A 15,076-nucleotide genomic window follows, 5' to 3' on the forward strand; every position below is an offset into this window, starting at 1 on the left:
CCTCTCTTTCTTCTCTTTCTTCTCTTTCTTCTCTTTCTTCTCTTTCTTCTCTGTCTTCTCTAATTGGCCGTGCACTACAGGGGGACATGCTTGACGACAGCCGCCATGACCACAGGAGGCGTTCAGGGTTCAGGAAGCGCTGTGGATCACAGAGTGGTGCGGAGCAGGCGGATGACGCGCTGGTAGAGCTGCTGGACGACTGACGCCAGATTCCTAAAGAGAGACAAGTGAGAGAAAGTGGTGAAAAGATATAGAGCGACTTATAGGAAAGAGCAGCAGAGAGTGGGAAACTAAGAGTACTGAGTAAATAATGAGAAATCAAGTGTTGCACCATGTGTTCTGAGAATAAATATGAAACTACAATGCTAATCAGCTCATCTTTTGTATAAATGATATCTTTCACTAGTTTGTTAATCAATATGAAATCAAGACCTCCTGGAGAGCGCCCCCCGGTGGATAAGGAGTCTTTGCTTTATTAACGGTTCAATAATGTCTGACTATTTTAAAACTGTGACACCTGACAGGTTGAACTTTTGGACTCATATTCAAATATAAGTATATATAAGGTATATCTTGTTAATAACTATAAAATAACGGCAAAGATCTGTGCAAATTTCCAGCCACAGAGGAAATTCCCAAAGAAACTCCTGAAACTTGGGAAAGTTTCAGTGACGACCATTTAGCTCCTCCTTCTATAAATAAGAATCATCCAAGGGCCAAGTCCATCTGGAGATAAATTTAAATATATCTGGTTTGGTACGTTCCATCTTCATGTCATCAGCATCGGCTCCTTCCCAGTCAAAGCCAGTGTTCCATGTAGGACTGGTCTAGGATCACAGGGATCAGACTATATCCTCGCCTTTGCCTTGTCTATCCTATTCCTGCCAGGGGTGGGTTTACAGGATGTAGCCCCCATCAACTATATTCCTGCCGTTACCCGACTGGGCCTCATGGGTTCAGGCCCAGTCACCAGATCCTCACTGTCTAGCTCCACTCAGAAATGTGGGTCAGCAGAAGGCCCTGGTTTCTCTGGTCTGGGTGAAGTTGTATAAATCTCCCAGGATCCCACAATGACTCCTCCATTCTCGATGGAGACGAAGGTCTAAGTCTCCTTCAGTCATCATCAGTCAATCTTTTGAAAGTTACAGAAACTACCCGGACTCACCGAGCTCCGGCAGAGAAGCAGTTGTTGCGGTTGGGCTGGAGGCAGAAGAGCGAGGCCACGCAGTAAACACAGCACAACAACATGGACAGCAGCCGTCTCTTCAAAGACATCTTCTCTCTGACAGGAAACCTCACACAGTTAGGATCAATTCAATTTAAGTTAATTGGAGACACAAAGAAATAAATAACATCCTTTCCTGAATTCTTATTTTACAGATTTGGTGTTTTATCCCTGAGATGAACAGCGTTAAAAAAGAAACTTAACACTTTGGATTTATTTTGTAATCTTACAACAACCCAGAGACCTTGAAGTGAGCAGAGGACCACCCGGATGTGTGACATCACCAGCAGCCAAACCCTGTTACTGGTGCCCACCACACATCATCATGACAGCATCCCACCACATCACGCCACCATTACCTGAACAAACCTGCCTGAGGAACCTTTTGCTTCCAGACTGGTTGAACCTCCCGAAGTGGAGAACTCCTCAGGTTCTCAGACGTTCCTCAGACCAGATCCCCGGAGCCGCGGTGGAGTCACACGTTGTCCCGTCACGGCCGGCGGGGGGGATGGCGTTGGCAGAGGTGTAAACAAGACCCCGGCTCCCTGGGCGCTGCCGGGCACCGGGCACAATAACTGCTGACCCAGGCTTTGTTTTGAAAGCTCCTGAAAGGTCTAGCAGGGGGGGAACAACATTCGGACATTGTGTGGCTGCTGGAGCTATTTTCAGGGAGGGGGGGGGGGGGATCTGGACTTGTATTGAACCTTGTGAAACTGGGCTCTGCTGCTCAGGGCTGAGGTTTTAGGATGAGGGACTAAGAGTTGTTTATTTTTAAATCTCTGTGGCAATTTTACCCCCAAGCTTCAGTTGTGTTTTGTGATTTCATATAGAAGTGAAAGTGAAATGTTGAGTAAATGAGTTAAAGCTGAAAACAAAGTTTAATCTTTCCTGTGGCTGCTGCTCTGCACCTTGAGAAGCTGGTGCGGTGTCAGTCGATGTTTTCTGAGCGTGTGCAGTGAGAGAGCGTCATTAGCCAGATGTGTGTGTGTGTGCGCGTGTGTGTGTGTGTGCGTGTGTGTGTGTGTGTGTGTGTGAATCCTGGTGGAAAATGGTCCTGTCGTGCCAGATGTCCCTCGTGGGGCCGGAGCAGAACGGCAGCCATCAGGGTTAGAGTTTAACTAAACCCACTCAGATCTGCACCCACCCACACACACACACACACACACACACACACACACACACACACACACACACACACACACACACACACACACAAGCTGCAGCTCAGATGTCAGGAGGGCTCCTCAAGAGGTTCAGGGATCCTCAGGAAGATGGTGTTGAGTCTAATTCATTCAAATATTAATGAACTGTAGATGAACTGTTTATAAACTGTATTTTAATATGATGCTAAGTGAAGTGTCACCATTAACACAAATGCCTCTGTGCTCGTCTCCACTGCAACTTGCACACAGCTTCCTGCAATGCACACGGTGATATGATGCTATTACAGGATGCTGTTTATATAAAACCATAAAGCTTTGTGATTCTATCAGTGAAAACTATTTTAATATACAAATATCATGTGATGTGCACAAAGACAGTCGGTTTGTTGAAGGGTTTTATTACCTCGTCTTTATATGCTTATATGCATTTGCATCTGTTCTGTCCATGTTTTAAATTTTGCACATACAAATATCTGAAAGGAAAGTTTAGCATTAAAAAGAGAAAGTTGCAAAAACCTTGTACCACTGGCTTAACTGGGAAAGTTTGAAAATCAACTTGATGGTGGTGATGGTTTGGTTTTAAAGGAGAAAAGACTCAAACAGGATTTACATCGTCCATGAAAAGATTCCTTTGATTCATTATTTCATTTATCCACATGTAACAAGACCATAACCAAAGTTATATTTAAATGATAAATACAGTCAATTGATTCTAAAAACAGAAATCTTCCCGGACAAGAGTGAGCAGGAGGATTGTTGGGGCAAGGGTCAGTCCCGTGTGTGTGTGTGTGTGTGTGTGTGTGTGTGTGTGTGAGAGAGAGAGAGAGAGAGTTAGAGAGAGAGAGAGAGGGGAGGGGACGAGCGAGAGCTGCTGATAGTCCAGTGAGTGTTTCTGTGTTTGTTATTCTGGGATGAGATCGACTGGAACCAGCTCCTTTTCAAAAAACCTTAACATGAGGAAAGAGACAAATGTGACAGGACGATTTTTAGCAGCTGAACTTCTCCATGAAAACACTTTTCTACTCAAGTGCAGTTATGTGTTAAGCTACTGGAAGTTATTTGATATTTTGGGGATATATTGTTTCCACCGTTTTACACCTGATGGACGACGGCTGTGACGGATAAAACACACAATCCTGTCTTTGTGTCTTCAGGGTTTCACCTTCAGATCTTTAGCTTTCTGATAGGATGTCGTATTTGACGGGACAGACTGAGTCTCCTGTGAGTTTGACTCCAGACTGCGGGGACGCCCACTGTGACACCAGGCCTCGGGTGATGGGCTGGATCCTGAGCTCCGCCGCCTGCCTCATCGTCTCCACCAACCTGCTGGTGGCGGTCGCTCTGCTGAAGCTGCTCCTGAAGAAGAACAGCCAGAGCTGGTGCTTCGTCCTCAACCTGGCCCTGGCCGACGCCCTGGTGGGTGTGGCCATCACCGGCCTGGCCACGGAGGACTTCAACAGCGACAGAGTCCATCACGGCCCACACAGCCACGCCCCGGCCGACCCGCCCGCCAACGCCACGCCCCCGGCTCAGGGGAGGAGCCGCTGTTTGATGCGGATGGCCTTTGTGATGTCGCCCTGCACGGCTTCCATCATGTCCATGTTCCTGATCTCCCTGGACCGGTACGCAGCCATCAAGAGGCCGCTGCAGTACTCGCTGCTGTCGGGCAGGGGCACGGCGGTCGGGTCCTTGCTGACTCTGTGGATCAGCTCCTTCACCGTGGGATTCTCGCCAGGTGAGATTTACAAATGTCAAAAACTGAACGATTGAAAGAACTGAGAACTTGATAACCTGTGAAGTTAACTGGTGTCTCCTGCCACCCAGTCATGGTGCGGCAGCTGCAGGCCGAGGGCTACAACGGCTTCTGTGCCTTCTTCTCCGTCATCCACGAGGTGGGCGTGATCGTCCTGTTCAGCGTGTGCTTCTTCCCCGTGCTCTCCATGTTCATCTACATCTACCTGGACATCCTGAAGATCGCCTGCAGCCACCAGAAGCAGATCTTCCAGGTCAGACAAGCGGGCTCCCGGACGACCGACCATGGCCATCAGCACCATCAGCACCATCAGCAGCTGAGAAGCGGCTACTGGAGTCACGTGAAGGCCCTGCGGACGGTGGCGTTGCTCGTCGGCTGCTTCTCGGTGCTCTGGTGCCCCTTCTTCGTGGTGTGCATCGTGCATCTTCTGTGTCAAAGCTGTGAGCTCGCTGTGGTGTTGGAGAATTATCTGTGGCTGCTGGGGCTGAGCAACTCTCTGATCAACCCCCTGGTGTACGCCTTCTGGCAGAGGGAGGTGCGGTTGCAGCTGACGGCCATGTTCTCCTGCTTCAGGTGCAGGTCGCTGGCTGCCGGACCTCCGGGAGTCACAGGAAGACACGACTCTCAGGCGGCTGGGCAGACTCAAGCCTACGTCTGTGGTGGAGACACCGTCAACCCCATTCTGCTGCGGCAAAGTACCAACAACAATGAGGCTCAGGCTGCGGAACAATCTGACACAACCAGCTTATGAAAGAAACCAGTAAAGCCATGGCTGTGTCTCAATTCAGGGGCTGAATCCTCTGGGGACCGATGATCGCAGGGGCACAACTAGACTTTCCTGTTTCGAGGGCTCCTTCACAAGCAGCCGACACATGTGTCCTTCCAGAGGGCGGAACCTTCCTGGTTCAACCTCTCCCAAGGTTCATTGGTTCACATGTCAGGGAACCATTGGGCATTAAAACGTTGTCGTGGTCTTCTCTATGGAGGCAGCCATGTTTCTTGTCCTAGCCCAGATTGGACAAACTAAACAGCCTTTGAGTTTTTATGACAACTGAAGCTACCACAGGTTCTATATGATGTTCTGAAGTAGAGGGTGAGGTGAGGGGTGTTCGGCTGCAACACAACACTTCACCACCAGATGTCACTAAACCCTACACACTGAACCTTTAAGTACTTAAAGTACATAAATAATTGTATTTGAGACTGTTCATAATATCTCACAGTGCCACTGAGCCTCAGCTTGATTTGAGCCATTTGTTTTCCAGAATGTTATTTATAAATTTAACCAGGAAACCCCCCCCCCGATACCTCGTCTCATTTACACTGACGCTTCAGTGCATCTGTTCCATCCACGTCATCCACCGGGTCTCACATTTTACAACAGCTGTAATGAATCCGATTTGGCGCGAAAATAATATACAAATATCTGAAAATACAAACAAACATGGAGAACTGCGTGTTTGTTTTTGCGGTAACTCAATGAGCGCCGCGATATGTCGACCATGAAAAGTATTTATGTCCTTCACATTACGGGCTCTTGAGTTTTGCGTCGTCAGGTGACCGATGACGCACGTGAAAAGTCGTAAATGTGAGAGTCCAGCGTTAATTAAAGCCTCCGAGCAGGTGGCTGTTGCTGTGGTCGGGCAGATTTCTGAGCCACTGTTTATTAATCTTTTCATCATGTGCGCAATTTCCACCAAAATAAAAAACTAATTAGACAATATTCATATTTATTTTTCACTTGTCTAACAAGAATGAATGAGATTGATGGAGCTTAGAGTTTTTACCTCCGCCCAAATGAAAGTACAGATTCGTTATGATCTTGTTTAACGAGATTTGTTTCTTCAACATTTTCATTTATTTTACCAGAGATAAATTTATGGATCTTGATAAAAAGAATATGACATATTAAGTTGACAGATACAAATATAAATCTGGATCTAGTGAATTTAAATGTGTTTTTGTTGAGGGGCTTGTTGGGCCTTAGTTCAGGTTTGATCTCAACTTAGAGACAAAGTTTAAACCTTTAATGTAAAATCATCTCAAACACATTTATTGCATAAATTATACATTGACCATAAATAATTCAAGATTCCATTGCTGAATAGAAAACCATTAAACACATAGTACACCTTTAAATTAAAAGATATTAAACATTTAACGCAGCCAGTTAAAAAAAATTGACTAAAGTAAAATTAGTAAAAAACTAAAGAAATATGTAATAAACACAGCCCCACAAAACAAACCACAGAGCAACAACCAGCAAACAGTACACAACGTAACACAACAACAACAAAGACTTTAACACAGTGAGGAGCTGAAATAATGAAAATGTGCAGGAGCTTCACTGATGCATCAGAAAACAATGGATATTTCCAGGTTAACCAAAAGAAGAACGTTCTCCTCCAGTGTTTCCTGAATCAGTTTGTGGTTTTTAAAGATTTCTGATTTTCCTCGTCTGTGCAGAGCCGAGTGAATCAACAGGTCTGGAGACAGACTGGAACCTGCAGCATTACACACGAGTGAGGAGCCCAGACCCTCGGACGCTTCCCCTCATGCTGCTTTATTACATCCCTGTGATTAAGTAGCTCTGAGCCGATGCTGCTCAGATAACAGACGAGCGGTTGGTCTGCTCACGACTTGTTTTGCCGCTGGCTAATGATTACCGTCCACTTAGCGAGTGTATCGACGAAGCACTCACACCAGATGAGCTCTGTGATTTCTACGCAGGGGATCACACGGCAAACATTTACTCCGGCTTGTGAAGAGTCTATAAAGTGTAATCAGGGGAGCAGAAGTGGAAAATGCAGCTGATTTATCTTTGCTTGTTTTGTCGTGTGTCACATTATCGGTTTGACATTTTTTTTTTTTGGTCCCTTGTGCAAACAGTGAGACAAGACTCGTGGACTGAGACGTCTCTTCTGTCACTGTAAAGGACACATTAAAGGACATTTCTGATTTCACTCGACCTTCTTTATTTGTTTTTTAGAGTTTGTGAAACTTAAAGGACTTTTTCACACCTTCCTTGTTTGGTCCAGACAACCAGAGTCTTAAGTCTGAACCAAATATCAGGTTGGAAAATATTGAGTTTAGATTTAATTAACCAACGAGTCACATTTGATTATTTTCGGTGATAAACATTGAGATGGACAATCCGCTGCTGCTCGTCTGCGTCTAGCAAATTTAACAAGATGTGGAAAACAGTGTAAAAATGAAGAGAAATCAAAAGGCAAAAATATTTATTAACAAGCTGCAGACACAGGAGACTGAGAATCAATGAAGGGAAACATGGAATCACTCTGATTTCTTCACAATGACACGCAGACTGTGAATGTGTCATATTTCTAATAAACTGGAATGGTCTCCCACAACACAAAATAATCAAATCCTCCACGTCAACGATTCAGAAAAAATAAACCCAAACGCAGTGTGATCACATTAAATAACAGTCCGAGGTTGATCCCGAGTGTGTGTGTGTGTGTGTGTGTGTGTGTGTGTGTGTGTGTTAACTGCGCTGGGGCCCCTGTGTCCTCATGGGGCTGAAGAACGGATGCCACAGCGCCTCCTCCAGGGTGATGCGCCGGTACACGTCGTACTCCAACATGCAGCCGAGCAGGTCGAACAGCTGCCGCTCCTCCTCGCTCTTCCTCTCCATGAACTGCTGAGGGGCGAACGACAGGTGGAGCACGTTCACACGTACGCAAACGTTTACAAACGTTCACTTCCTGTTCACTTCCAATATGAAGTGAGAGACGAGGAGGAGTGGGAATAAAACATCCACTTCCTGTCACCTCAGATCAGCTCGCAGCTGTTGGAAGTGATCGGGAGGCGAAGGTTCAAACAGACCTCTCATCAGTGACCTCTCACAGATGAGAGGTCACAGGTCAGCAGCTGATTGGCTGAGAGAGGAGGTGACACCTACCTTCAGTGGTTTGCAGTGTTTCCAGATGTGATCGTCAGAGGAGCTTCTCTCGTCCCAGTTCAGCTGCTCGTTGTGAACGTAATGCTGCTTTCTACACACAATGCAGGACACGTGGGTTATAGTTAGACCTGGATCGTGTGTGTGTGTGTGTGTGTGTGTGTGTGTGTGTGTGTGTGTGTGTGTTTGTGTGTGTGTGAAGTTACTTGGTCTGTTTCAGCAGTTGCGGGGGAATCGGTCCCAGGACTTTCTCCATCATGGCCAAATGTTCTTTACTGTCGTGGGTCTGAAATGACAGATCATCAGAACAATGTATTGCTGTGTCTGGTGTGTGTGTGTTTGTGTGTGTGTCTGTGTGTGTGAGTGTGAATGCGTACCTGGAAGAGTGTGCGTCCCAGGTAAAACTCCATGAGGACGCAGCCCAGACTCCAAACATCACACGAATGGTTCCAGCCCAGATCTGATCACACAGACACACACTTACTAATAGACACTGACATGCAGCTTCTCTGGAATGGTAAAGTGTGTGTGTGTGTGTGTGTGAGTGTGTGAGAGTTGTGTGTGTACCCAGTATGACCTCTGGAGCTCGGTAGTGCCGTGTCGACACCAGGGATTCGTGGTGTTCATGGTCAAACGTGGCGGTGCCGAAATCCACCACCTTCACATCCAGACTCCTCAGTTTCCTCTCCTTCAACACACACACACACACAAACACAGACACACACACACAGGACACACACACACTTATTTCTACTTTCTTATTTTCTGAACGCTGACACACACATGAACAGAAGTTTTACCTCCTCGTCGTTGAACTCGCAGTCGGAGGAAACTAACAGGATGTTCTCTGGCTTCAGGTCCGTGTGGGTCAGTTTGTTACGGTGCAGAACTGAAACACACAAAGAAACACACACAGTGTAATCGTGCTTACACATACACACACACACACACACACACACACACACACACACTGGACTTACAGCACACGGCTCTGAAGATCTGGAAGGCCATGTGGCGGATCTGCTCCACGCTGAAGGGCAGGAAGTGGTTCTGTCTCAGGAACTCGAAGGTGCTGAGGCCGAGCAGCTCCAGCACGATGCAGATGTGACCTTCGTGCTGGAACCAGTTCAGCATCCGCACGCAGGCACTGGGAACAGGAAGTGACCCGTCAACGTTTAATTAACCAAAGACGCTGACGAAGTAAAACACAAAACTGATCCTGACGACTTTAATTCCACATTTATCACTTCAAAAAACAAGTTATCTTCAACTACAGCAAATTGATTTAAATAACAAACACCAGATTACAGATGTTTGTTTTATTGATTCATGATTCAAGATGAACTCATCTGCAGCTTCACTCACAATCTGTGTTCCTCATCCAGACTGTTGATCTCCTCCAGGACGGAGATCTCCGACCGGGCGACTTCCCGGTAACACTCGATGCTCTTCACGATCTTCACAGCCACGTGCTCGTCTCTGTCGGAGAAACACAAAACGTGGATTTTTATGTTGCATTCGGTTTCCACGAGGACTAAACTTATTAAATCTGCTTTTCCTACTTTTCTCTATCGATGCACTCGACCACTTTTCCAAAGGCTCCAGCTCCCAGAGTAGAAACCACCTCGTCTGGAAGACAACAAGTCACAGGAGTCACTTGAAAAGTTCATGTTTCATACTTTCAGTAGATTTACTTGTCCCTTTATTTCTATACACAAAATTTCAGTTTTATTTATCTTTAATATTTTTCAATGGTCAGGAATTTACTTTTAAGCATCAGGCTGCAACATGATTCCAAAAATTAAAAACAATGAGTAGAAAACCAACGATACGTCAGTGGTTTGTGAACTTCTGTTTTAAAAGCTTGAGTTTTGCATTTTGTCTTTTGGTGTTTTTTTAAATCAGATATAACCATATTTGGAGGAGCAGGGGGTGGAGCCTAACCGAGACCTCAAAGACTTTGCACTCCCACTTTCACCTGCAACCTGCACCCATTGGATATTACCAGCTGTCACTCACACTGTGGTATCCACCCCCCTATACATCCGGTGCTTTATGGTCTTTTTGACTTGAAATTATCATAAATTACTAAATGAACATCAGCTGTTTGAAGAAGACTTGAAAATAGAGACTGAGACAGAAACTCCTTCATGTTTCCTGGTGTTATAAAGTGAGAAGTCACTTTCTATAGACTTCTATAGAAACAAGTCTAGAACTAACTTCCTGTAGAAACCTTAGGACGTGAGAGTAATGACAACTTTTCTGCTGCTGGTGTGAATACAAATCCGACGTAAACTCAACACAACGAAGACACAACAAGGACAAAAAGACACTTAGAGACGAATGAAGGCGTTGAATACATCTTCCGTTCATCACGAGGCCGACGTGATAGACCAGGTGTCCCTCCTCTTCGTCCTCCTCACAGCTCGGCACCTCCTGACTCCTCTTCACTCCATCACCGCCGGCACTGACAGCGCTGTCACCGAGGGAAGCAGATTCCAGGTCGTCCGGCTGAGTCGGTGGTGAAGTGACGGAGCGCGTGTCGGTGGTGGAGGTCGACATTAGAGACATTTGAGGTCGACATGTGGACAAAGACAAGAGGGACAATAAAACAACAGAACATGTAAAGACGTTAGAATTATTTAAAAATCTTTAAAAAGGGTTAAAGCAATGTTGGAATTAAGATAAAAGAACCGTAAACATAAGGTTAACATCAGTTTCATTTTGTCCTCTTATGTTTTAAGATAAAACCACACAAATATAAAGAACACACAAATAATTTCATATTCATAATTTCTATAGTGAAAGCAAAAGAATAATTTATACAAACGTCCCATGTTTCATGTGAGGGACGACACATTTACTGTATTAAACTTAGACATGATGGATGTCCGGACCCTCAGAGTGAATGATGGAATACTGCCCAGTCGGGTCCCTGAGATTTATTATCATGTTCACAACCAGAAGAGGAGGATGAAGAAGAAGAAGAAGAAGAAGAAGAAGAAGAAGAAGAAGAGGAAGAAGAAGAAGAAGAAGAAGAAGAAGAAGAAGAAGAAGAAGAAGAAGAAGAAGGAAGAAGAAGAAGAAGAAGAAGACTGTTGTACCGAGGTTTCTGTCCTCGAGGTCACGTGGAGGCTGTTGAAGCTTCTTCTCTTTCCTTCAGTTTGCAGGAGGTCGGGTTCGTCACCTTCTACCAGCAGAGAGAGAAGAATAAGAAGAAGAAGAAAAAGAAGAAGAAGAAGTTCCTGATGTATAAATACATTTACAACTGCTGCAGGAGTCAGATTTTCTTTCCGGATAACTGACGACACACTATTTATACCGAGTCGACGAAAACCTGTTCTCATTTCATGCGTCCTCTTAAAGTGTCCTCCACTGAGAAGAAGGGAAATCATGTTGAGTCTTTAAGAGGAAGTGATTCTACCTCTCTTGTAGCTACAGTCGTCCTCTTTGACTCCCATGGTGCAGATCTCCACGCTGAGCTGTGTCTCCTCTCTCTGCTCCCACGTCTCCAGACCCGGGACGTCTGCTGAGGACTGGACAGGGAGGACACCGGATCACAGGGACAGAGGGTTTAAGCATGAGGGAGGTAAAAAAAGAAAGTTTGGCCCGAGAGCAACACCGAAAGAAATCAGGCGGATTTATCCTCCGCTACTCAGACTCGGCTCTGGAATCTGTTTTATCTACAATTTATCTATATTTCTCAGCACTTATAGTTATGTATATATTTCTATAGATCATGTAGTATTCAAGATCTTTTTGGATTCTATTCGTAGGCTTAATGAAGTAGTTTTACTTCTGGATGTGTACATAATGTGTCCACATCGTTATTTATTAAATATTCATCCATTGACATTATGTATGTTTGTGTATTATTACGCAAATATATGCATGTTGGGGCGGGTCTAGTCTATATGTTAACAGATGTGACCAGTTTATGATTTCTGTCATTTTAGAAAGTTCTCATCATACGACGTATGTTCAAGTGTTTGTTGATCCAAGAGTCAGAGTCAATTTTAGCCTCATTCTGGACAGAGAGAGGAAGTGGAGACGTGTCCTCCATCTTTATTTACAGTCTAAAATTACCACTAGTATTTCATCTGTACTAGAATTTATTCTTTTTTACCCCCAGCAACATAAAGGATATTTTGAAAGCATGTAATTTATCATAATTAGATTATCACTAGGATTCATTCTGTTCTTCCATCTGGTGCAAATATCATGGAAGTCAAGCAGAGATTAATCAAGACATTTCAATCTGGATCAAACTGGACAGAAAAGACACAATCTTACAGACTGAAAGATGCATTCGTTAAATATGAAATCTCTATTAACCTGTTGTTCTGTCCGGGTGCAGCAGCTGATTGAAGGATTCACAAACTCTTCGGCGTCCTCCTCCTCCTCCTCTTCTCTGAAGCTCGGTCACACTGTGCAGAGGTCGAAAGATCTAAAACACAAAACTGATCCGTCACGTTGGGCCTCAGAGGAACTTCACAGCTCGTCCTCTGAGCTCCGCCTGGTATTCAAACCCTCCGTCCTCCACGGACCTTCATCCACAGGGGGCGAAGGTTCCCCCGTCCAGCCCCTGATTCCATCATCTCTGTTTTCAGAGCTAAACATAGAGACCGGCCCCTCCGGCCCAAACCCATTGGTCTCTATCTCCAGGCTTCCCCTGGTCTTTGGAGAAGCTTGAGTTACGAGCCCACATTTAGAGGAGCAGCGTCCACAAGGGTGAGAAGAAAACATGAAACCTTGATGATCTCTGTGGGGATGTTGGGTTTTTAGAGTATTTTTTTATTTAATCAAAAAGCCCGAAACAAGATTAGAAAAGTCAAATATAGAAGGAAAGAAATGTCTGTTGGCTTCTAACACTTGAAAACACAGAGCAAATATTTGTTTAAAGCTTATTACTATAACTTATTACTTATTAGCAGGACGCTTGTTGTTTCTGCACCTGAAAAGTCTGGTTTAATTTTAACCCGACTTTCAATTGAATTTCATTTATTTATCTGTTTCTTTCTTCCATTTCTTCTATTCAATCTATTCAACAATTTACTTTATTTCCTTTATCTGTATTGTTTTCCCTGAGATAATCTACTTTTAATCTAAGAGTTTACTGTACAATGTTCTTAATTTTATCGTATTTTAGAATCAAAATAAAGTTATTAATCTTGAAAATTACGAGACACAGATATCCTGTATATTTGATTTTCCAAAGCAAAAAAAAAGAGCCACTTACATGTAAATGCTGCTTTCAGACCTGAACTGAACTTTGGGTTTTTCCTGACATTTTCCAGAGCGGCTGTATAAGTGAGAATATAAATCATGGAGTCAGTTGCTTCAGATGTTTTCCAGAACTTCTCCTGCAGCCCTGAAGTAAAATGTCTGATTGAGTCCATGAGAGAAAACACCTGAACGTTCCCAACGTGTTCCTGAACGAGTCGGACCTGAACAATCTCCCGTGAAAGGAAAACTCAGGAAGACGTCTGGACTCAAGACAGTTTCTGGAGAATCACACGTTTGTCTCCTGAGCAGCAGAAGTAAAGTCTCTGAGCAGTAGAACCAGGTGACTCCTCAGAGCTCACATACTTTTCATTGTCACTGTATTTTTAACGACCTATATCCAGCCTTTAGTTCCTGTGTTCATGGGATTAGCTGAAAATAACTTCACGGTCATGAAGGAACGTTCCTCCAGGAGCCGTCAAGGTTCTCTGGACAACGATGAAGACTCCGGGACGAAGAGGAACGAGCTTCCCAGTTTCAGACTAAAGATAACAGAGTCAAATCAAATCACTGCTTTTAATGGTTCCAGTCTGAAGATATGAAAAACACTAAATATTACCTTTTTACTTCAAGTAGCTAAATCAGAATGTCCCTTGCACACCGACGCCTCAACACCAGCTCGTCCACAGCTTTACAGTTTGCTCTAGAGAACGTGACGGAACGCAGATTGGTCACATTCACTGGAGCTCGGCCAGCGACCCTGTCAGTGCGTCCCACTCCCCTCGCTGCGTCTTCATGCCGGGACAACCCGTCCGTCCCTCGTCCACAAATAGCTGACATGCCTTCCACAGCAGAGGCCTCTCTCTTTCTCTCCAGGTTATTTATCCACTTTTCATCACCTGCTGCTCCGGCTCTGTTCTGTACATTCACCGTCATCACGTCAGAAGTGAGACTTGACATCCGCGACTCCAACAACCTGCTCAAGTTACCAGTTTGACCAGTTCACCAGACCAGTAGCAGAAAGCAAAGAGTCAGCAGAACCTCTTAAACGTTTAAACTCAAGTATTTACAGCTTTTTTTTTGTATTTGAATGCACATAGATTGAATATTGGAGTATCTGCACTAAGCTGACTGGCTGCAGAGGGACTTTCCTTTTTATAGCCAACAATGTGAGAGGGTGTTGGTGGCTCCCGAGCTGGGATCTCTCCCCCCCCCCCCCCCCCCCCCCCCCCGTCTCCCAGGAATAGACCAGTATCTCCATGGCGCCGGGCTCAGCTGTAAATCACTGTGAGGACGACTCACTGCTGCTGACAACCTGCGGGACCGTTGTCACTCACTTAAGATGCTCCGACACTCACTAATCACAGGCCAGTGCCAGGGGTGTGTGGGGGGGGGGGGGGGGGGGGGGGGTCCCTCAGCAGACGAGGGACGGACGCGGCCCAGTTCAGCTGCAGACACGTCTCCAACTGGGAAGTTTATATGATTTCTCTCAGAATCGGGCGGATATTTGATCTTAAACATGTTTTCTTGGATAAAGGACTTTTCTCTGTTTGGGTAAGAGACTCCTCCTCTTCAGGAAATGCTCTGTGTGGCGTCCCACAGGGATCGATCTCTGTCCCCTTGACTTTTAAACTCTAAAATTATGTTTTTTTAATGTTGTTTTATGTTTTAATTTCACCATCAGTGACGTACGGGGGCAGAATTGTAAACCTGGAGACTAAAGAGTCAAGGGTCAGACGAATTCACAACAGCAGGAACATTCAGGCGATGGAGGAGGAGCCTGTGAGGATCTG

At 45.1% G+C, this 15,076-nt stretch overlaps 2 protein-coding genes across 2 annotated transcripts; one reads left to right on the top strand and one right to left on the bottom strand.

Annotated features, from left to right (window-relative positions):
• Positions 1-3,657: 3,657 nt before the first annotated feature.
• Positions 3,658-4,892, top strand: LOC128457325 (glucose-dependent insulinotropic receptor). Its single transcript, XM_053441975.1, has 2 exons — positions 3,658-4,123; positions 4,213-4,892. The coding sequence occupies exons 1-2, from the start codon at positions 3,664-3,666 to the stop codon at positions 4,890-4,892; spliced, it is 1,140 nt and encodes a 379-aa protein (XP_053297950.1). The 5' UTR covers positions 3,658-3,663.
• Positions 4,893-7,646: 2,754 nt separating this feature from the next.
• LOC128457327 (dual specificity protein kinase CLK4-like) lies at positions 7,647-12,655 on the bottom strand. The gene is made up of 13 exons (XM_053441978.1): positions 12,608-12,655; positions 11,485-11,596; positions 11,165-11,250; positions 10,421-10,571; positions 9,623-9,689; positions 9,426-9,539; positions 9,041-9,207; positions 8,861-8,949; positions 8,628-8,748; positions 8,438-8,520; positions 8,267-8,346; positions 8,064-8,154; positions 7,647-7,802 (listed from the first exon to the last, which is right to left on the bottom strand). Exons 1-13 carry the CDS (start codon positions 12,653-12,655, stop codon positions 7,647-7,649), a joined length of 1,365 nt encoding a protein of 454 aa, XP_053297953.1.
• Between the last annotated feature and the right edge of the window lie 2,421 nt (positions 12,656-15,076).

The sequence above is a fragment of the Pleuronectes platessa genome, chromosome 15 (assembly GCF_947347685.1).
Source record: "Pleuronectes platessa chromosome 15, fPlePla1.1, whole genome shotgun sequence".
Lineage (NCBI taxonomy): Eukaryota > Metazoa > Chordata > Actinopteri > Pleuronectiformes > Pleuronectidae > Pleuronectes > Pleuronectes platessa.